This window comes from Oncorhynchus mykiss, unplaced genomic scaffold (assembly GCF_057628025.1).
Source record: "Oncorhynchus mykiss isolate SJ-2025 unplaced genomic scaffold, ASM5762802v1 scaffold103, whole genome shotgun sequence".
NCBI lineage: Eukaryota > Metazoa > Chordata > Actinopteri > Salmoniformes > Salmonidae > Oncorhynchus > Oncorhynchus mykiss.
This window is the reverse complement of record NW_028322102.1, coordinates 3,147,501-3,170,636: the sequence shown is the minus strand read 5'-3', so window position 1 is coordinate 3,170,636 and position 23,136 is coordinate 3,147,501. Positions and strand designations below refer to the sequence as shown.

The window sequence follows — 23,136 nt, the reverse complement described above, 5'->3', positions numbered from 1 at the left end:
TTAATCACCTTCATTGGCTGTAGAGAACACCTCATTAATCACCTTCATCAGCTGTAGAGAACCCCTCATTAATCACCTTCATCAGCTGTAGAGCCAGTAGAGAACACCTCATTAATTAAACACCTTCATCGGCTGTAGAGCCAGTAGAGAACACCTCATTAACCACGTTCATCAGCTGTAGAGAACACCTCATTAATCACCTTCATCAGCTGTAGAGCCAGTAGAGAACACCTCATTAACCACCTTCATCGGCTGTAGAGAACACCTCATTAATCACCTTCATCAGCTGTAGAGCCAGTAGAGAACACCTCATTAACCACCTTCATCGGCTGTAGAGCCAGTAGAGAACACCTCATTAACCACCTTCATCGGCTGTAGAGAACACCTCATTAATCACCTTCATCAGCTGTAGAGCCAGTAGAGAACACCTCATTAATCACCTTCATCGGCTGTAGAGCCAGTAGAGAACACCTCATTAATCACCTTCATCAGCTGTAGAGAACACCTCATTAATCACCTTCATCAGCTGTAGAGAACACCTCATTAAACACCTTCATCAGCTGTAGAGCCAGTAGAGAACACCTCATTAACCACCTTCATCAGCTGTAGAGCCAGTAGAGAACACCTCATTAATCACCTTCATCAGCTGTAGAGCCAGTAGAGAACACCTCATTAATTAACCACCTTCATCAGCTGTAGAGCCAGTAGAGAACACCTCATTAATTAACCACCTTCATCAGCTGTAGAGCCAGTAGAGAACACCTCATTAATTAACCACCTTCATCGGCTGTAGAGCCAGTAGAGAACACCTCATTAACCACCTTCATCAGCTGTAGAGCCAGTAGAGAACACCTCATTAACCCCCTTCATCAGATGTAGAGAACCCCTCATTAACCACCTTCATGAGCTGTAGAGAACCCTTCATTAACCACCTTCATCAGCTGTAGAGCCAGTAGAGAACACCTCATTAACCACCTTCATCGGCTGTAGAGCCAGTAGAGAACACCTCATTAACCACCTTCATCAGCTGTAGAGAACACCTCATGAACCACCTTCATCGGCTGTAGAGAACACCTCATTAACCACCTTCATCAGCTGTAGAGCCAGTAGAGAACACCTCATTAATCACCTTCATCGGCTGTAGAGAACCCCTCATTAACCACCTTCATCAGCTGTAGAGCCAGTAGAGAACACCTCATTAACCACCTTCATCAGCTGTAGAGAACACCTCATTAATCACCTTCATTGGCTGTAGAGAACACCTCATTAATCACCTTCATCAGCTGTAGAGAACCCCTCATTAATCACCTTCATCAGCTGTAGAGCTAGTAGAGAACACCTCATTAATTAAACACCTTCATCGGCTGTAGAGCCAGTAGAGAACACCTCATTAACCCTCTTCATCGGCTGTAGAGAACACCTCATTAATCACCTTCATTGGCTGTAGAGAACACCTCATTAATCACCTTCATCAGCTGTAGAGCCAGTAGAGAAGACCTCATTAACCACCTTCATCGGCTGTAGAGAACACCTTATTAATCACCTTCATCAGCTGTAGAGAACACCTCATTAATCACCTTCATCAGCTGTAGAGAACACCTCATTAATCACCTTCATCAGCTGTAGAGCCAGTAGAGAACACCTCATTAACCACCTTCATCGGCTGTAGAGAACACCTCATTAATCACCTTCATCAGCTGTAGAGCCAGTAGAGAACACCTCATTAACCACCTTCATCGGCTGTAGAGCCAGTAGAGAACACCTCATTAACCACCTTCATCGGCTGTAGAGCCAGTAGAGAACACCTCATTAATCACCTTCATCGGCTGTAGAGAACCCCTCTTTAACCACCTTCATCAGCTGTAGAGCCAGTAGAGAACCCCTCATTAACCACCTTCATCAGCTGTAGAGAACACCTCATTAATCACCTTCATTGGCTGTAGAGAACACCTCATTAACCACCTTCATCAGCTGTAGAGCCAGTAGAGAAAACCTCATTAATCACCTTCATCGGCTGTAGAGAACACCTCATTAATCACCTTCATCAGCTGTAGAGAACCCCTCATTAATCACCTTCATCAGCTGTAGAGCCAGTAGAGAACACCTCATTAACCACCTTCATCGGCTGTAGAGCCAGTAGAGAACACCTCATTAATTAACCACCTTCTTCAGCTGTAGAGCCAGTAGAGAACACCTCATTAATTAACCACCTTCATCAGCTGTAGAGCCAGTAGAGAACACCTCATTAATCACCTTCATCAGCTGTAGAGAACACCTCATTAATCACCTTCATTGGCTGTAGAGAACACCTCATTAATCACCTTCATCAGCTGTAGAGAACCCCTCATTAATCACCTTCATCAGCTGTAGAGCCAGTAGAGAACACCTCATTAATTAAACACCTTCATCGGCTGTAGAGCCAGTAGAGAACACCTCATTAACCACGTTCATCAGCTGTAGAGAACACCTCATTAATCACCTTCATCAGCTGTAGAGCCAGTAGAGAACACCTCATTAACCACCTTCATCGGCTGTAGAGAACACCTCATTAATCACCTTCATCAGCTGTAGAGCCAGTAGAGAACACCTCATTAACCACCTTCATCGGCTGTAGAGCCAGTAGAGAACACCTCATTAATCACCTTCATCGGCTGTAGAGAACCCCTCTTTAACCACCTTCATCAGCTGTAGAGCCAGTAGAGAACCCCTCATTAACCACCTTCATCAGCTGTAGAGAACACCTCATTAATCACCTTCATTGGCTGTAGAGAACACCTCATTAACCACCTTCATCAGCTGTAGAGCCAGTAGAGAAAACCTCATTAATCACCTTCATCGGCTGTAGAGAACACCTCATTAATCACCTTCATCAGCTGTAGAGAACCCCTCATTAATCACCTTCATCAGCTGTAGAGCCAGTAGAGAACACCTCATTAACCACCTTCATCGGCTGTAGAGCCAGTAGAGAACACCTCATTAATTAACCACCTTCATCAGCTGTAGAGCCAGTAGAGAACACCTCATTAATTAACCACCTTCATCAGCTGTAGAGCCAGTAGAGAACACCTCATTAATCACCTTCATCAGCTGTAGAGAACACCTCATTAATCACCTTCATTGGCTGTAGAGAACACCTCATTAATCACCTTCATCAGCTGTAGAGAACCCCTCATTAATCACCTTCATCAGCTGTAGAGCCAGTAGAGAACACCTCATTAATTAAACACCTTCATCGGCTGTAGAGCCAGTAGAGAACACCTCATTAACCACGTTCATCAGCTGTAGAGAACACCTCATTAATCACCTTCATCAGCTGTAGAGCCAGTAGAGAACACCTCATTAACCACCTTCATCGGCTGTAGAGAACACCTCATTAATCACCTTCATCAGCTGTAGAGCCAGTAGAGAACACCTCATTAACCACCTTCATCGGCTGTAGAGCCAGTAGAGAACACCTCATTAACCACCTTCATCGGCTGTAGAGAACACCTCATTAATCACCTTCATCAGCTGTAGAGCCAGTAGAGAACACCTCATTAATCACCTTCATCGGCTGTAGAGCCAGTAGAGAACACCTCATTAATCACCTTCATCAGCTGTAGAGAACACCTCATTAATCACCTTCATCAGCTGTAGAGAACACCTCATTAAACACCTTCATCAGCTGTAGAGCCAGTAGAGAACACCTCATTAACCACCTTCATCAGCTGTAGAGCCAGTAGAGAACACCTCATTAATCACCTTCATCAGCTGTAGAGCCAGTAGAGAACACCTCATTAATTAACCACCTTCATCAGCTGTAGAGCCAGTAGAGAACACCTCATTAATTAACCACCTTCATCAGCTGTAGAGCCAGTAGAGAACACCTCATTAATTAACCACCTTCATCGGCTGTAGAGCCAGTAGAGAACACCTCATTAACCACCTTCATCAGCTGTAGAGCCAGTAGAGAACACCTCATTAACCCCCTTCATCAGATGTAGAGAACCCCTCATTAACCACCTTCATGAGCTGTAGAGAACCCTTCATTAACCACCTTCATCAGCTGTAGAGCCAGTAGAGAACACCTCATTAACCACCTTCATCGGCTGTAGAGCCAGTAGAGAACACCTCATGAACCACCTTCATCGGCTGTAGAGAACACCTCATTAACCACCTTCATCAGCTGTAGAGCCAGTAGAGAACACCTCATTAATCACCTTCATCGGCTGTAGAGAACCCCTCATTAACCACCTTCATCAGCTGTAGAGCCAGTAGAGAACACCTCATTAACCACCTTCATCAGCTGTAGAGAACACCTCATTAATCACCTTCATTGGCTGTAGAGAACACCTCATTAATCACCTTCATCAGCTGTAGAGAACCCCTCATTAATCACCTTCATCAGCTGTAGAGCTAGTAGAGAACACCTCATTAATTAAACACCTTCATCGGCTGTAGAGCCAGTAGAGAACACCTCATTAACCCTCTTCATCGGCTGTAGAGAACACCTCATTAATCACCTTCATTGGCTGTAGAGAACACCTCATTAATCACCTTCATCAGCTGTAGAGCCAGTAGAAAAGACCTCATTAACCACCTTCATCGGCTGTAGAGAACACCTTATTAATCACCTTCATCAGCTGTAGAGAACACCTCATTAATCACCTTCATCAGCTGTAGAGAACACCTCATTAATCACCTTCATCAGCTGTAGAGCCAGTAGAGAACACCTCATTAACCACCTTCATCGGCTGTAGAGAACACCTCATTAATCACCTTCATCAGCTGTAGAGCCAGTAGAGAACACCTCATTAACCACCTTCATCGGCTGTAGAGCCAGTAGAGAACACCTCATTAACCACCTTCATCGGCTGTAGAGCCAGTAGAGAACACCTCATTAATCACCTTCATCAGCTGTAGAGAACACCTCATTAATCACCTTCATCAGCTGTAGAGCCAGTAGAGAACACCTCATTAACCACCTTCATCAGCTGTAGAGCCAGTAGAGAACACCTCATTAACCACCTTCATCGGCTGTAGAGCCAGTAGAGAACACCTCATTAATCACCTTCATCAGCTGTAGAGAACACCTCATTAACCACCTTCATCAGCTGTAGAGCCAGTAGAGAACACCTCATTAACCACCTTCATCAGCTGTAGAGCCAGTAGAGAACACCTCATTAATCACCTTCATCAGCTGTAGAGCCAGTAGAGAACACCTCATTAATTAACCACCTTCATCAGCTGTAGAGCCAGTAGAGAACACCTCATTAACCACCTTCATCAGCTGTAGAGCCAGTAGAGAACACCTCATTAACCACCTTCATCAGCTGTAGAGCCAGTAGAGAACACCTCATTAATCACCTTCATCAGCTGTAGAGAACACCTCATTAACCACCTTCATTGGCTGTAGAGAACACCTCATTAACCCCCTTCATCAGCTGTAGAGCCAGTAGAGAACACCTCATTAACCCCCTTCATCGGCTGTAGAGCCAGTAGAGAACACCTCATTAACCACCTTCATCAGCTGTAGAGAACACCTCATGAACCACCTTCATCGGCTGTAGAGAACACCTCATTAACCACCTTCATCAGCTGTAGAGCCAGTAGAGAACACCTCATTAATCACCTTCATCGGCTGTAGAGAACCCCTCATTAACCACCTTCATCAGCTGTAGAGCCAGTAGAGAACCCCTCATTAACCACCTTCATCAGCTGTAGAGAACACCTCATTAAACACCTTCATTGGCTGTAGAGAACACCTTTAACCACCTTCATCAGCTGTAGAGCCAGTAGAGAACACCTCATTAATCACCTTCATCGGCTGTAGAGAACACCTCATTAATCATCTTCATCAGCTGTAGAGAACCCCTCATTAATCACCTTCATCAGCTGTAGAGCCAGTAGAGAACACCTCATTAACCACCTTCATCGGCTGTAGAGCCAGTAGAGAACACCTCATTAATTAACCACCTTCATCAGCTGTAGAGCCAGTAGAGAACACCTCATTAATTAACCACCTTCATCGGCTGTAGAGCCAGTAGAGAACACCTCATTAACCACCTTCATCAGCTGTAGAGCCAGTAGAGAACACCTCATTAACCCCCTTCATCAGCTGTAGAGAACCCCTCATTAACCACCTTCATTAGCTGTAGTGAACCCCCCATTAACCACCTTCATCAGCTGTAGAGCCAGTAGAGAACACCTCATTAACCACCTTCATCGGCTGTAGAGCCAGTAGAGAACAAGAGTCCCAGAGTTTTCTGTAGGCCTTCCACGTGGCGAAATTGATTTCAGATATGATGTCTCGCTGCTTACTTAGCGGGCTACCACTTTCCTCCCGATTCCGCCCATACCTGGGGCCAACTCTGCCTTGCTAGCACACGTGACTGCCCTCCCTGAAGCTTCTCACCAGGCTAACTATTCGCTGGCTCTATAAGGGGGACACTAAAGGCTGAGGAGTTAATTTCACACATCCCCCCATGAGCTACAGCAGCATCACTCCACTGTGATAATGTAATATATTTTTTATCATATAACACATTACCTAATGTTTCATTTTCATAACAACATTCTAATAAAGTACATTGTTACCATTGAAATGTTTATTGGTTTAAATTGGCTCTCTCCAGAGCATAGACTGGGTTCCTCCCTTTCGCTTACAGTGTCTGCCCAGCATCACTCTGCGCTGTAGTGTAGTATCTGCCCAGCATTACTCTGTGGTGTAGTGTAGTATCTGCCCAGCATTACTCTGTGGTGTAGTGTCTGCCCAGCATTACTCTGTGGTGTAGTGTCTGCCCAGCATTACTCTGTGGTGTAGTGCAGTATCTGCCCAGCATTACTCTACTTACATGCCTCATCTCTTTGTAGCTGTGATGTTTGAAGTCCAGGTTGTCTGTTGTTGTGATCTCATTCCGTCTGTGGTAATAGTTCTGTGAGTCTGACAACAAACACATCCCATATCAAGTCATTGAACAAATCACTATATCGACAACAGTATATATGTGTCAACTGAAGAGCTAGATAGGAATTATAAGTGAAATAATCTGTCTGTAAACCATAGTTGGAAAAATGACTTGTGTCATGCACAAAGTAGATGTCCTAACCGACTTGTCAAAACAATAGTTTGTTAACAACAAATGTGTGGAATGGTTGAAAAACAAGTTTTAATGACTCCAACCTAAGTGTATGTAAACTAGTTTTAATGACTCCAACCTAAGTGTATGTAAACTAGTTTTAATGACTCCAACCTAAGTGTATGTAAACTAGTTTTAATGACTCCAACCTAAGTGTATGTAAACTAGTTTTAATGACTCCAACCTAAGTGTATGTAAACTAGTTTTAATGACCCCAACCTGAGTGTATGTAAACTAGTTTTAATGACCCCAACCTGAGTGTATGTAAACTAGTTTTAATGACTCCAACCTAAGTGTATGTAAACTAGTTTTAATGACCCCAACCTGAGTGTATGTAAACTAGTTTTAATGACTCCAACCTAAGTGTATGTAAACTAGTTTTAATGACTCCAACCTAAGTGTGTGTAAACTAGTTTTAATGACTCCAACCTAAGTGTATGTAAACTAGTTTTAATGACTCCAACCTAAGTGTATGTAAACTAGTTTTAATGACTCCAACCTAAGTGTATGTAAACTAGTTTTAATGACTCCAACCTAAGTGTATGTAAACTAGTTTTAATGACCCCAACCTGAGTGTATGTAAACTAGTTTTAATGACTCCAACCTAAGTGTATGTAAACTAGTTTTAATGACCCCAACCTGAGTGTATGTAAACTAGTTTTAATGACCCCAACCTGAGTGTATGTAAACTAGTTTTAATGACTCCAACCTAAGTGTATGTAAACTAGTTTTAATGACCCCAACCTGAGTGTATGTAAACTAGTTTTAATGACTCCAACCTAAGTGTATGTAAACTAGTTTTAATGACTCCAACCTAAGTGTGTGTAAACTAGTTTTAATGACTCCAACCTAAGTGTATGTAAACTAGTTTTAATGACTCCAACCTAAGTGTATGTAAACTAGTTTTAATGACTCCAACCTAAGTGTATGTAAACTAGTTTTAATGACTCCAACCTAAGTGTATGTAAACTAGTTTTAATGACCCCAACCTGAGTGTATGTAAACTAGTTTTAATGACTCCAACCTAAGTGTATGTAAACTAGTTTTAATGACCCCAACCTGAGTGTATGTAAACTAGTTTTAATGACTCCAACCTAAGTGTATGTAAACTAGTTTTAATGACTCCAACCTAAGTGTATGTAAACTAGTTTTAATGACTCCAACCTAAGTGTATGTAAACTAGTTTTAATGACCCCAACCTGAGTGTATGTAAACTAGTTTTAATGACTCCAACCTAAGTGTATGTAAACTAGTTTTAATGACCCCAACCTGAGTGTATGTAAACTAGTTTTAATGACCCCAACCTGAGTGTATGTAAACTAGTTTTAATGACTCCAACCTAAGTGTATGTAAACTAGTTTTAATGACCCCAACCTGAGTGTATGTAAACTAGTTTTAATGACCCCAACCTGAGTGTATGTAAACTAGTTTTAATGACTCCAACCTAAGTGTATGTAAACTAGTTTTAATGACCCCAACCTGAGTGTATGTAAACTAGTTTTAATGACTCCAACCTAAGTGTATGTAAACTAGTTTTAATGACTCCAACCTAAGTGTGTGTAAACTAGTTTTAATGACTCCAACCTAAGTGTATGTAAACTAGTTTTAATGACTCCAACCTAAGTGTATGTAAACTAGTTTTAATGACTCCAACCTAAGTGTATGTAAACTAGTTTTAATGACTCCAACCTAAGTGTATGTAAACTAGTTTTAATGACCCCAACCTGAGTGTATGTAAACTAGTTTTAATGACTCCAACCTAAGTGTATGTAAACTAGTTTTAATGACCCCAACCTGAGTGTATGTAAACTAGTTTTAATGACTCCAACCTAAGTGTATGTAAACTAGTTTTAATGACTCCAACCTAAGTGTATGTAAACTAGTTTTAATGACTCCAACCTAAGTGTATGTAAACTAGTTTTAATGACCCCAACCTGAGTGTATGTAAACTAGTTTTAATGACTCCAACCTAAGTGTATGTAAACTAGTTTTAATGACTCCAACCTAAGTGTATGTAAACTAGTTTTAATGACTCCAACCTAAGTGTATGTAAACTAGTTTTAATGACTCCAACCTGAGTGTATGTAAACTAGTTTTAATGACTCCAACCTGAGTGTATGTAAACTAGTTTTAATGACTCCAACCTAAGTGTATGTAAACTAGTTTTAATGACTCCAACCTGAGTGTATGTAAACTAGTTTTAATGACTCCAACCTGAGTGTATGTAAACTAGTTTTAATGACTCCAACCTGAGTGTATGTAAACTAGCTATAATGACCCCAACCTGAGTGTATGTAAACTTCTGACTTCAACTGCTTCTGCTGTTGTAATAATGTTGTTTTTTGATTATGTCTCAAACAATTAATCTCAGGGTTTTCTAGGTCCGGTATTGGTCTGTGGTCCTCTGCTGGTTCATTGTGTCCTTTGTGATAATTGCTATTAGGTCCCTACATTTGTACCTTTTTTTAACATTCATATCTATTTTTTAAACCGTTATCTTTAGCTTTAATGAATTACACGTAACGTGGAGGGAAAGGGTCCTTGTGCGGCCATTGTGTGGGTTTATATAATCATTTCCTATTAAGCTTAATAGGTTATAACCACTTAAAGTGTGTGGCCATTGTGTGGGTTTATATAATCGTTTCCTATTAAGCTTAATTAATAGGTTATAACCACTTAAAGTGTGCGGCCATTGTGTGGGTTTATATAATCGTTTCCTATTAAGCTTAATTAATAGGTTATAACCACTTAAAGTGTGCGGCCATTGTGTGGGTTTATATAATCATTTCCTATTAAGCTTAATTAATAGGTTATAACCACTTAAAGTGTGTGGCCATTGTGTGGGTTTATATAATCGTTTCCTATTAAGCTTAATTAATAGGTTATAACCACTTAAAGTGTTTCTGCGTATTAGGGCTCCACACTATTCTATCCATGTGTGTAACAGTATAACTTTAGTCCGTACCCTCGCCCCGCCCCGGGCTCGAACCAGGGACCCTCTGCACACATCAACAGCAGTCACCCACGAAGCATCGTTACCCATCGTTCCACAAAAGCTGCGGCCCTTTGCAGAGCAAAGGGGGAACCACGACTTCAAGGTCTCTGAGCGAGTGACGTCACCGATTGAAACGCTGTTTAGCGCCGCACCACCGCTAACTAAGCTAGCCGTTTCACATCCGTTACACCAGCACCACCGCTAACTAAGCTAGCCCATTTCACATCCGTTACACCAGCACCACCGCTAACTAAGCTAGCCGTTTCACATCCGTTACACATGGTAACATATCCGGTCTTATTGTATATCTTCCCCCTGTATTGTTCACGGTCTTATCGACTTGTGGTAATACAGCGTCTTGTAGGCCTACATGCTACCCATACACCACCCCTCTGCCTCAGTTTATTAGGTACACCACCCCCTTGTCTACTACTGCCATTCACCTACACTGAGGCCACTGGCCAGTTTATTAGGTACACCACCCCTGTAGTTACACACATAGCAGTTATCAGATAGAATCACACAGTACACACAGCAGTTACCTAGTAGAATCACACAGTACACACAGCAGTTACCTAGTAGAATCACACAGTAAACACAGCAGTTACCTAGTAGAATCACACAGTACACACATAGCAGTTACCTAGTAGAATCACACAGTACACATAGCAGTTACCTAGTAGAATCACACAGTACACACATAGCAGGTACCTGGCATGGGACATCCCAGGATCTCAACTCTCATACAGATGCTGCCACGGTTGAACCAGGAACGAGGGTTGACCCTGATGTACCGAGCCACGGCAGCCACAGGAAACAAGTTCAACACAGGGATCTCTTTCTCCTTGTTACCAATGAAGATCTACTGAGACAAGCAGATGTTGAGCAACACAGTGAATAAGAGACTAGGGATCGGGAGTTGGCATATGGTACAGTACATCTATGGACCATGGTAATACAGTACCATCTATGGACCATGGTAATACAGTACCATCTATGGACCATGGTAATACAGTACCATCTACGGAACCTTTGGTAATACAGTACCATCTATGGACCATGGTAATACAGTAATCTATGGACCATGGTAATACAGTACCATCTACGGACCATGGTAATACAGTACCATCTATGGACCATGGTAATACAGTACATCTATGGACCATGGTAATACAGTACCATCTATGGACCATGGTAATACAGTACCATCTATGGACCATGGTAATACAGTACCATCTATGGACCATGGTAATACAGTACATCTATGGACCATGGTAATACATATATGGACCATGGTAATACAGTACCATCTATGGACCATGGTAATACATCTATGGACCATGGTAATACAGTACCATCTATGGACTATGGTAATACAGTACCATCTATGGACCATGGTAATACATCTATGGACCATGGTAATACAGTACATCTATGGACCATGGTAATACAGTACCATCTATGGACCATGGTAATACAGTACATCTATGGACCATGGTAATACAGTACCATCTATGGACCATGGTAATACAGTACATCTATGGACTATGGTAATACAGTACATCTATGGACCATGGTAATACAGTACATCTATGGACCATGGTAATACAGTACCATCTATGGACCATGGTAATACAGTACCATCTATGGACCATGGTAATACATCTATGGACCATGGTAATACAGTACCATCTATGGACCATGGTAATACAGTACATCTATGGACTATGGTAATACAGTACATCTATGGACCATGGTAATACAGTACATCTATGGACCATGGTAATACAGTACCATCTATGGACCATGGTAATACATCTATGGACCATGGTAATACAGTACATCTATGGACCATGGTAATACAGTACCATCTATGGACCATGGTAATACAGTACCATCTATGGACCATGGTAATACAGTACATCTATGGACCATGGTAATACAGTACCATCTATGGACCATGGTAATACAGTACATCTATGGACCATGGTAATACATCTATGGACCATGGTAATACAGTACCATCTATGGACCATGGTAATACAGTAACATCTATGGACCATGGTAATACAGTACATCTATGGACCATGGTAATACATCTATGGACCATGGTAATACAGTACCATCTATGGACTATGGTAATACAGTACCATCTATGGACCATGGTAATACAGTACCATCTATGGACCATGGTAATACATCTATGGACCATGGTAATACAGTACCATCTATGGACTATGGTAATACAGTACATCTATGGACCATGGTAATACAGTACATCTATGGACTATGGTAATACAGTACATCTATGGACCATGGTAATACAGTACATCTATGGACCATGGTAATACAGTACCATCTATGGACCATGGTAATACATCTATGGACCATGGTAATACAGTACCATCTATGGACCATGGTAATACAGTACCATCTATGGACCATGGTAATACAGTACCATCTATGGACCATGGTAATACAGTACATCTATGGACCATGGTAATACAGTACATCTATGGACCATGGTAATACATCTATGGACCATGGTAATACAGTACATCTATGGACCATGGTAATACAGTACCATCTATGGACCATGGTAATACATCTATGGACCATGGTAATACAGTACATCTATGGACCATGGTAATACAGTACCATCTATGGACCATGGTAATACAGTACATCTATGGACCATGGTAATACATCTATGGACCATGGTAATACAGTACCATCTATGGACCATGGTAATACAGTACCATCTATGGACCATGGTAATACAGTACATCTATGGACCATGGTAATACATCTATGGACCATGGTAATACATCTATGGACCATGGTAATACAGTACCATCTATGGACCATGGTAATACATCTATGGACCATGGTAATACATCTATGGACCATGGTAATACAGTACATCTATGGACCATGGTAATACAGTACCATCTATGGACCATGGTAATACATCTATGGACCATGGTAATACAGTACCATCTATGGACCATGGTAATACAGTACCATCTATGGACCATGGTAATACAGTACATCTATGGACCATGGTAATACAGTACATCTATGGACCATGGTAATACAGTACATCTATGGACCATGGTAATACAGTACATCTATGGACCATGGTAATACATCTATGGACCATGGTAATACAGTACCATCTATGGACCATGGTAATACAGTACCATCTATGGACCATGGTAATACATCTATGGACCATGGTAATACAGTACATCTATGGACCATGGTAATACAGTACCATCTATGGACCATGGTAATACAGTACATCTATGGACCATGGTAATACAGTACCATCTATGGACCATGGTAATACTTACTTAGATGACGCTAATGACATTGGAATCTGATCAATATGATCCAAGAAGCAAACTCTTCCAGAATGTTCCGACAAAGTGTGAACTGCTGTAACTACTATGGCTTAATGATCTCCACCCCAATCATATCTATTGATCTCCTCCCCAATCATATCTATTGATCTCCTCCCCAATCATATCTATTGATCTACACCCCAATCATATCTATTGATCTCCACCCCAATCATATCTATTGATCTCCATCCCAATCATATCTATTGATCTCCACCCCAATCATATCTATTGATCTCCATCCCAATCATATCTATTGATCTCCATCGTAATCATATCTATTGATCTCCATCCAATCATATCTTTTGATCTCCATCCCAATCATATCTATTGATCCCCATCCCAATCATATCTATTGATCTCCATCCAATCATATCTATTGATCTCCATCCCAATCATATCTATTGATCCCCATCCCAATCATATCTATTGATCACCACCCCAATCATATCTATTGATCTCCATCCAATCATATCTATTGATCTCCATCCAATCATATCTATTGATCTCCATCCCAATCATATCTATTCATCCCCATCCCAATCATATCTATTGATCTCCACCCCAATCATATCTATTGATCACCACTCCAATCATATCTATTGATCTCCATCCAATCATATCTATTGATCTCCACCCCAATCATATCTATTGATCTCCATCCCAATCATATCTATTGATCCCCATCCCAATCATATCTATTGATCTCCATCCCAATCATATCTATTGATCTCCATCCCAATCATATCTATTGATCTCCACCCCAATCATATCTATTGATCTACACCCCAATCATATCTATTGATCACCACCCCAATCATATCTATTGATCACCACCCCAATCATATATATCGATCTGCACCCCAATCATAGCTATTGATCTCCACCCCAATCTATTGATCCAATCATAGCTATTGATCTCCACTCCAATCATATATATTGATCATGATCTCAGCCAGCTACTCACCAGGTCTTGTGAGCCATTCTTCAGAGTGACCCAGGTGTGACTGTCGTTGCTCACAAGGACCTTGTATGAAGTCACCCAGTCGCTCCTAAAACGTGGGAGGAGAGAGAAAGTCAAGAAACAGTAAGAAGAAGGAATTAGTTGAAAGTGTTCAAAGCCGAGCTGTTCCACGCTGGACTGACAGTACACAGTGCCCATATTAGGAAGCAAACGTCCATGGAAGCTGTGTCAGAGTCACTAGGAGTTGGTGTCTTTTCCTAATACGGACACCATACATTTCTTAAAGTGAATTTAACTACAGGTGACAACTTTACAGTACAGATGTAGGATCATACTTTGATCAATCTTTTGTTGCTGAGAATTTTCCAGCAACGCAGGAAACGCAGATGAGATTTGTGATTTACATCAATTCTCTGAAAACCCCCAAATAACACACGGTTAATATTGCACTTTTCTTGTAGCCTACTTTTGTCCAGCTAATAGCGATCAAGCAACATTATGGACTAAACGGTCAAATGCTGTTACTGCATTATTTTTTTTTGCGATGAAAATATAGGTCAAATTATGATCCTATACCTGTAGCTAATCCACTAGGTAACAAAAAATATAATACGATCCATACCAGTAGATTTCAAATGTACTACACCAATATATATGTAAATATCTTCAGAGATCTTGTCCATATGAACATGTATACCGTTCTGAACCAGAACCATCCCAGCTTGTTCTACTTACAGTAACTGTCTCCTTCTGGGACCAATGCTGAAATATGGGCAGACACCTGGTTCTGGTTAGTGGAGCCACCATGTAGCTAATGGTATGAAAACTAAAAAAGAGAATTCTACTATGCACGGCTGGCAGCACAGCCAAGACACACACACACACAAACACACACACACACACACACACACACACACACACACACACACACACACACACACACACACACACACACACACACACACACACACACACACACACACACACACACCTTTAATATTGTAAAATATTACTGTTCTCCGATATTGTTCATCAATTCATGGATTTTAAATGTGTATGATTTGTTTGTTTTTTTGCAAACGCTATACAGATGTTGTATCTTAATTTGAGCCAGTTTGCTATAGCAGGAAAATAATCCTGCAACAGGAAATGTGAATTATTATGTGGATTATAATTAATGGACATTTTTATTGTCACGTTTGTCGTAAGAACTGGACCAAGGCGACTAAGACATTTATAGGGGTTGATACGTTTTTCATTAGGGCAAAGTCTGACATTTCAAACTTTAGAAGCCTTTTAAAAACTCAAATACACTACATGTTTGCATTCTAAGCAACAAACGAGTAATCAAATTAAGATCCTCCATCTGTCTATCCATTGTTTAGCTTCTTTGTATCCTGCATATTTGACTGATATGTGGTTGTCTCACCTAGCTATCTTACTCTGGATAAGAGCATTTGCTAACTTACTCAAATTGAAAATTTAAATGTGTCACGATCGTCGATAGGAACGGACCAAAGCGCAGCGTGAGTTGAGTTCCACATACTTATAGAGTGAAACTACAAAAAAATAAATAAACATAACAGGAACGTGAAAGCCGTAGTGCTCAAAACACTAACACAAACAATATCCCACGATGCAGGTGGGAACAAAGGACAACTTAAATATGATCCCCAATTAGAGACAACGATAATCAGCTGCCTCTAATTGGGAACCATACACACACACCAACATAGAAATATAACGACTAGAACACCCCCGAGTCACGCCCTGACCTAAAACACCACAGAGAACCCCGAAGAGCTCTCTATGGTCAGGGCGTGGCAGTACCCCTCCCCCCCAAAGGTGCGGACTCCGGCCGCAAACCTGAAACCAGATGGGGAGGGTTTGGGGGGGGGGGGGGGGGGGGGGTGACTAGCGTCGGTGGCGGCTCCGGTGTGGGTCTTAGCAACCCGCCCAGACCACGGATCCAGCCATGGAGCAGGACTAGACGCAGTGTCTGGACTGAGCACCGGAACAGAGGAAGGCTCTGGCCATGGAGCGGGACTGGGCACCAGTGCAGAGGAGGAATCTGGCCATGGAGCAGGACTAGATGCAGTGGCTGGACTGGGCACCGGCGCAGAGGAAGGCTCTGGCCATGGAGCGGGACTGGGCACCAGCGCAGAGGAGGACTCTGGCCATGGAGCAGGACTAGACGCAGTGGCTGGACTGGGCACCAGCACAGAGGAAGGCTCTGGCCATGGAGCGGGACTGGGCACCAGCGCAGAGGAGGACTCTGGCCATGGAGCAGGACTGGGCACCAGCGCAGAGGAGGACTCTGGCCATGGAGCAGGACTGGGCACCAGCGCAGAAGAGGACTCTGGCCATGGAGCAGGACTAGACGCAGTGCCTAGACTGGGCACCAGCGCAGAGGAGGACTCTGGCCATGGAGCAGGACTGGGCACCTGCGCAGAGGAGGACTCTGGCCATGGAGCAGGACTAGACGCAGTGGCTGGACTGGGCACCAGCGCAGAGGAGGACTCTGGCCATGGAGCAGGACTGGGCACCTGCGCAGAGGAGGACTCTGGCCATGGAGCAGGACTAGACGCAGTGCCTGGACTGGGCACCAGTGCAGAGGAGGACTCCAGCCATGAAGCGGGACTGGGCACCGGTGCAGAGGAAGGCTCTGGACATGGAGCTGGGTTGGACACCGTGCCTAGACTGGGCATCGGCGCAGAAGAAGGCCCTGGCCATGGAGCTGGGTTGGACACCGTGCCTAGACTGGGCATCGGCGCAGAGGAAGGCCCTGGCCATGGAGCTGGGTTGGACATCGTGCCTAGACTGGGCATCGGCGCAGAGGAAGGCCCTGGCCATGGAGCTGGGTTGGACACCGTGCCTAGACTGGGCATCGGCGCAGAGGAAGGCCCTGGCCATGGAGCTGGGTTGGACACCGTGCCTAGACTGGGCATCGGCGCAGAGGAAGGCCCTGGCCATGGAGCTGGGTTGGACACCGTGCCTAAACTGGGCATCGGCGCAGAGGAAGGCCCTGGCCATGGAGCTGGGTTGGACACCGTGCCTAAACTGGGCATCGGCGCAGAGGAAGGCTCTGGCCATGGAGCTGGGTTGGACACCGTGCCTAGACAGGGCATCGGCGCAGAGGAAGGCCCTGGCCATGGAGCTGGGTTGGACACCGTGCCTAAACTGGGCATCGGCGCAGAGGAAGGCCCTGGCCATGGAGCTGGGTTGGACACCGTGCCTAAACTGGGCACCGGCGCAGAGCTCTGCCATGGAGCTGGGTTGGACACCGTGCCTAAACTGGGCACCGGCGCAGAGGAAGGCTCTGGCCATGGAGCGGGACTGGGCACCAGCGCAGTTGCACTGGACTGATGACACGCTCCTCAGGGCGAGTGTGGGGAGCAGGCACAGGACGTACCGGGCTGTGGAGGCGCACCGGTAGGCCTGGTGCGTGGAGCCGGCACAGGTTTCACCGGACTGATGACACGCTCTTCAGGGCGAATGTCGTGCAGAATACATCTAAGCAACATATCTCTCTGTTCTCTCTCCTCCACACACACACACACACACACACACACACACACACACACACACACACACACACACACACACACAAGCGGTATGGTAGACGTCTCCTGGATAAAGATATCAACCCTGAGCCCGGGGTGAAAGTATGGGGTGATGAGTCTGGTGCTGTAGGAATCCCCCAGTCCTGCTAATTAAAACACTCTTACAATCAGACCTTTTCTAAATCTGGCACCATTAACATAGACAGATACCAGTTACAATAGAGCTACGTCACTACAGAAATATCATCTGTCTTTTCCAAAAGCCCCCTGTGTCTTTCTTATGTGTTCTATAACTCCAGATCAGCAGCTGGAGACGACTTGGGAAGGAAATGACAAAGGGGCGCTTTCTCAGCTCACCCCCCCCCCCCCCCCCCCCCCCCCCCCCGCCTCCAAATCTGAAAATAACAAGCAGTTTTCTGAGAGAGCCATTAATTAATAAGAGCCTCCTTTTTCCAGCTAACCAGTACAAAGGGCAGATGGGGTCAAATACGACCACGGGCTGCTGGGGAGAGTAGGGAGATTCTAACGGACGATGTGATCATCAGCAGAAAGAGAGTTAAATGGTTCTTCTTCACCAAACCAAAACAAGGGAATTTAATTTGCTTAAAAACTGTCAGTTGACGACACTCTGTTAAGTAGGTTTACTTAGATGTGCTTTCCTCTTTGGTCTATTTCAGTGGAAGAGTACTTGCTTTTTGAGTACATTATATTACGGTTAGCATTGTGCTAAAGTGGCTAAACGTGATGATATTGTTCACCAGCTTTATACAGGGACCCCTGTAGGCCTGATGCTGCCTGAGAACAATGTTCTCCTTCATTAACCAATGAGGTCATTGGCTCACTGGTGTCTTGTCAGGACGTTGTGGTGTCTTGTCAGGACGTTGTGGTGTCTTGTCAGGACGTTGTGGTGTCTTGTCAGGACATTGCGATGTCTTGTCAGGACGTTGTGGTGTCTTGTCAGGACATTGTGGTGTCTTGTCAGGACGTTGTGGTGTCTTGTCAGGACGTTGTGGTGTCTTGTCAGGACATTGTGGTGTCTTGTCAGGACATTGTGGTGTCTTGTCAGGACATTGTGGTGTCTTGTCAGGACATTGTGGTGTCTTGTCAGGACATTGTGGTGTCTTGTCAGGACATTGTGGTGTCTTGTCAGGACATTGTGGTGTCTTGTCAGGACATTGTGGTGTCTTGTCAGGACATTGTGGTGTCTTGTCAGGACATTGAGGTGTCTTGTCAGGACATTGTGGTGTCTTGTCAGGACATTGTGGTGTCTTGTCAGGACATTGTGGTGTCTTGTCAGGACATTGAGGTGTCTTGTCAGGACATTGAGGTGTCTTGTCAGGACATTGTGGTGTCTTGTCAGGACATTGTGGTGTCTTGTCAGGACATTGTGGTGTCTTGTCAGGACATTGTGGTGTCTTGTCAGGACATTGTGGTGACTTGTCAGGACATTGTGGTGTCTTGTCAGGACATTGTGGTGTCTTGTCAGGACATTGTGGTGTCTTGTCAGGACATTGTGGTGTCTTGTCAGGACATTGTGGTGTCTTGTCAGGACATTGTGGTGTCTTGTCAGGACAATGTGGTGTCTTGTCAGGACATTGTGGTGTCTTGTCAGGACATTGAGGTGTCTTGTCAGGACATTCTGGTGACTTGTCAGGACATTCTGGTGTCACGTCAGGACATTCTGGTGTCAGGACATTGTGGTGTCTTGTCAGGACAATGTGGTGTCTTGTCAGGACATTGTGGTGTCTTGTCAGGACAATGTGGTGTCTTGTCAGGACAATGTGGTGTCTTGTCAGGACATTGTGGTGTCTTGTCAGGACAATGTGGTGTCTTGTCAGGACATTGTGGTGTCTTGTCAGGACATTGTGGTGTCTTGTCAGGACAATGTGGTGTCTTGTCAGGACGTTGTGGTGTCTTGTCAGGACAATGTGTTGTCTTGTCAGGACAATGTGGTGTCTTGTCAGGACATTGTGGTGTCTTGTCAGGACATTGAGGTGTCTTGTCAGGACATTCAGGTGACTTGTCAGGACATTCTGGTGTCTTGTCAGGACATTCTGGTGTCTTGTCAGGACATTGTGGTGTCTTGTCAGGACAATGTGGTGTCTTGTCAGGACATTGTGGTGTCTTGTCAGGACATTGTGGTGTCTTGTCAGGACATTGTGGTGTCTTGTCAGGACATTGTGGTGTCTTGTCAGGACAATGTGGTGTCTTGTCAGGACAATGTGGTGTCTTGTCAGGACATTGTGGTGTCTTGTCAGGACATTCTGGTGTCTTGTCAGGACATTGTGGTGTCTTGTCAGGACAATGTGGTGTCTTGTCAGGACAATGTGGTGTCTTGTCAGGACATTGTGGTGTCTTGTCAGGACAATGTGGTGTCTTGTCAGGACAATGTGGTGTCTTGTCAGGACATTGTGGTGTCTTGTCAGGACAATGTGTTGTCTTGTCAGGACATTGTGGTGTCTTGTCAGGACAATGTGGTGTCTTGTCAGGACATTGTGGTGTCTTGTCAGGACATTGTGGTGTCTTGTCAGGACAATGTGGTGTCTTGTCAGGACATTGTGGTGTCTTGTCAGGACAATGTGGTGTCTTGTCAGGACAATGTGGTGTCTTGTCAGGACAATGTGGTGTCTTGTCAGGACATTGTGGTGTCTTGTCAGGACAATGTGGTGTCTTGTCAGGACATTGTATGTTATTTTTATTTAATTCATATAAAATGTATATATATTTTTTATTTTTTACTTATTTTTTAAGTCAGAACTTTTTTCATTTCTTAAATATGTTAAAATTCTATCTTAGGTTAAGTGTTAAGGTTAGGTTAAGGGTTAATTTAGGGGTTAGGGTTAGGCATTAGGTTTAGGTTTGTGATTATGTCCAAGGTTTAGGGTTCGGGAAAATAGGATTTTGAATGGGAATACATTTTTACTCCCTGTGTGTGTGTGTGTGTGTGTGTGTGTGTGTGTGTGTGTGTGTGTGTGTGTGTGTGTGTGTGTGTGTGTGTGTGTGTGTGTGTGTGTGTACATGCACGTGCGGGTGTGTGTGTGTGTGTGTGTGTGTTAATCCACCACAGCTGATTAAGGGCTGGGCTGCTGCTGAGGGAAGCAGGGCTTTTACTGCTGCTCTTTAATTACTTGTTTCTTTTCATTCTTATTTTTATTTGTATTTTTTAAACTATGGGCTTGTAAGTAAGTAGGTAGGTTGGGACTGGAGGACAGATTCCCTTCATAGGCTGGTGAAGCTGAGACTTATGGGATGCCAGGAAGACATGATGAGACCTGTCATTTACGACACCTCAGTCTCAGACTCCAAAAAAAGCTTCCAGAGAAAAGGTTTCTCAGAGGAGGATTAAAATATGACTCAAAGACAATCTGATTGGCACATACATTTTTGGGGGGGGGTTGCTTAGTATATTTTCTGTCACGTGTGAAATGGAAATATGTTTGCTGCATATCCCAACTCCCTCTGAGACACCCTCAGAGACTGGGGTCACGATCAGGGTCAGACATTATCAACAGACTGGGGTCAGCGACAGACTGGGGTCACGGTCAGACATTACCAACAGACTGGGGTCACGGTCAGATATTATCAACAGACTGGGGTCATGGTCAGACATTATCAACAGACTGGGGTCACGGTCAGGGTCAGACATTATCAACAGACTGGGGTCATGGTCAGACATTATCAACAGACTGGGGTCACGGTCGGACATTATCAACAGACTGGGGTCACGGTCAGGGTCAGATATTATCAACAGACTGGGGTCACGGTCAGGGTCAGATATTATTAACAGACTGGGGTCACGGTCAGGGTCAGACATTATCAACAGACTGGGGTCACGGTCAGGGTCAGATATTATCAACAGACTGGGGTCACGGTCAAGGTCAGACATTATCAACAGACAGGGGTCACGGTCAAGGTCAGACATTATCAACAGACTGGGGACACAACTAGGGTCAGACATTATCAACAGACTGGGGTCATGGTCAGGGTCAGACATTATCAACAGACTGGGGTCACGGTCAGGGTCAGACATTATCAACAGACTGGGGTCACGGCCAGACATTATCAACAGACTGGGGTCACGGTCGGGATCAGACATTATCAACAGACTGGGGTTAGGATCAGACATTAACAACAGACTGGTGTCACCATCAGGGTCAGACATTATCAAAACACTGGGGTCACGGTCAGGGTCAGACATTATCAACAGACTGGGGTCACGACCAGGGTCAGACATTATCAACAGACTGGGGTCACGGCCAGACATTATCAACAGTCTGGTGTCATGACCAGGGTCAGACATTATCAACAGACTGGGGTCACAGTCAGGGCCAGACATTATCAACAGACTGGGGTCACGACCAGGGTCAGACATTATCAACAGACTGGGGTCATGGTCAGGGTCAGACATTATCAACAGACTGGGGTCAGGATCAGTCATTATAAACGGACTGGGGTCACGGTTGGGATCAGACATTATCAACAGACTGGGGTCAGGATTAGACATTATCAACAGACTGGGGTCACGGTTGGGATCAGACATTATCAACAGACTGGGGTCACAATCAGGGTCAGACATTATCAACAGACTGGGGTCAGGATCAGACATTATAAACAGACTGGGGTCACAATCAGGGTCTGACATTATCAACAGACTGGGGTCACGATCAGAGTCAGACATTATCAACAGACTGGGGTCACAGTCAGGGTCAGACATTATCAACAAACTGGGGTCAGGATCAGATAGTATAAACAGACTGGGGTCAGAATCACGGTCAGACATTATCAACAGACTGGGGTCACGGTCGGGATCAGACATTATCAACAGACTGGGGTTAGGATCAGACATTAACAAACAGACTGGTCTCACCATCAGGGTCAGACATTATCAAAAGACTGGGGTCACGGTCAGGGTCAGTCATTATCAACAGACTAGGGTCACGACCAGGGTCAGACATTATCAACAGACTGGGGTCACGGCCAGACATTATCAACAGTCTGGGGTCACGACCAGGGTCAGACATTATCAACAGACTGGGGTCACGACCAGGGTCAGACATTATCAACAGACTGGGGTCATGGTCAGCGTCAGACA

At 44.1% G+C, this 23,136-nt stretch overlaps 1 protein-coding gene across 2 annotated transcripts in view; it reads right to left on the bottom strand.

Annotated features, from left to right (window-relative positions):
* The window catches only part of LOC110512492 (inactive carboxypeptidase-like protein X2), a 102,447-nt gene that overhangs the window by 11,752 nt on the left and 67,559 nt on the right, over positions 1-23,136 (bottom strand). Inside the window, exons 5-8 of one of the 2 annotated variants that reach the window (XM_090228930.1) lie at positions 14,485-14,569; positions 10,825-10,975; positions 6,834-6,922; positions 1,007-1,027 (exon numbers count right to left, since the gene is read on the bottom strand). In XM_090228930.1, the coding sequence (XP_090085056.1) occupies positions 1,007-1,027; positions 6,834-6,922; positions 10,825-10,975; positions 14,485-14,569 (346 nt within the window). The remainder of the gene's footprint in view (positions 1-1,006; positions 1,028-6,833; positions 6,923-10,824; positions 10,976-14,484; positions 14,570-23,136) is intronic. The other variant, XM_090228929.1, reaches the window with a different exon arrangement.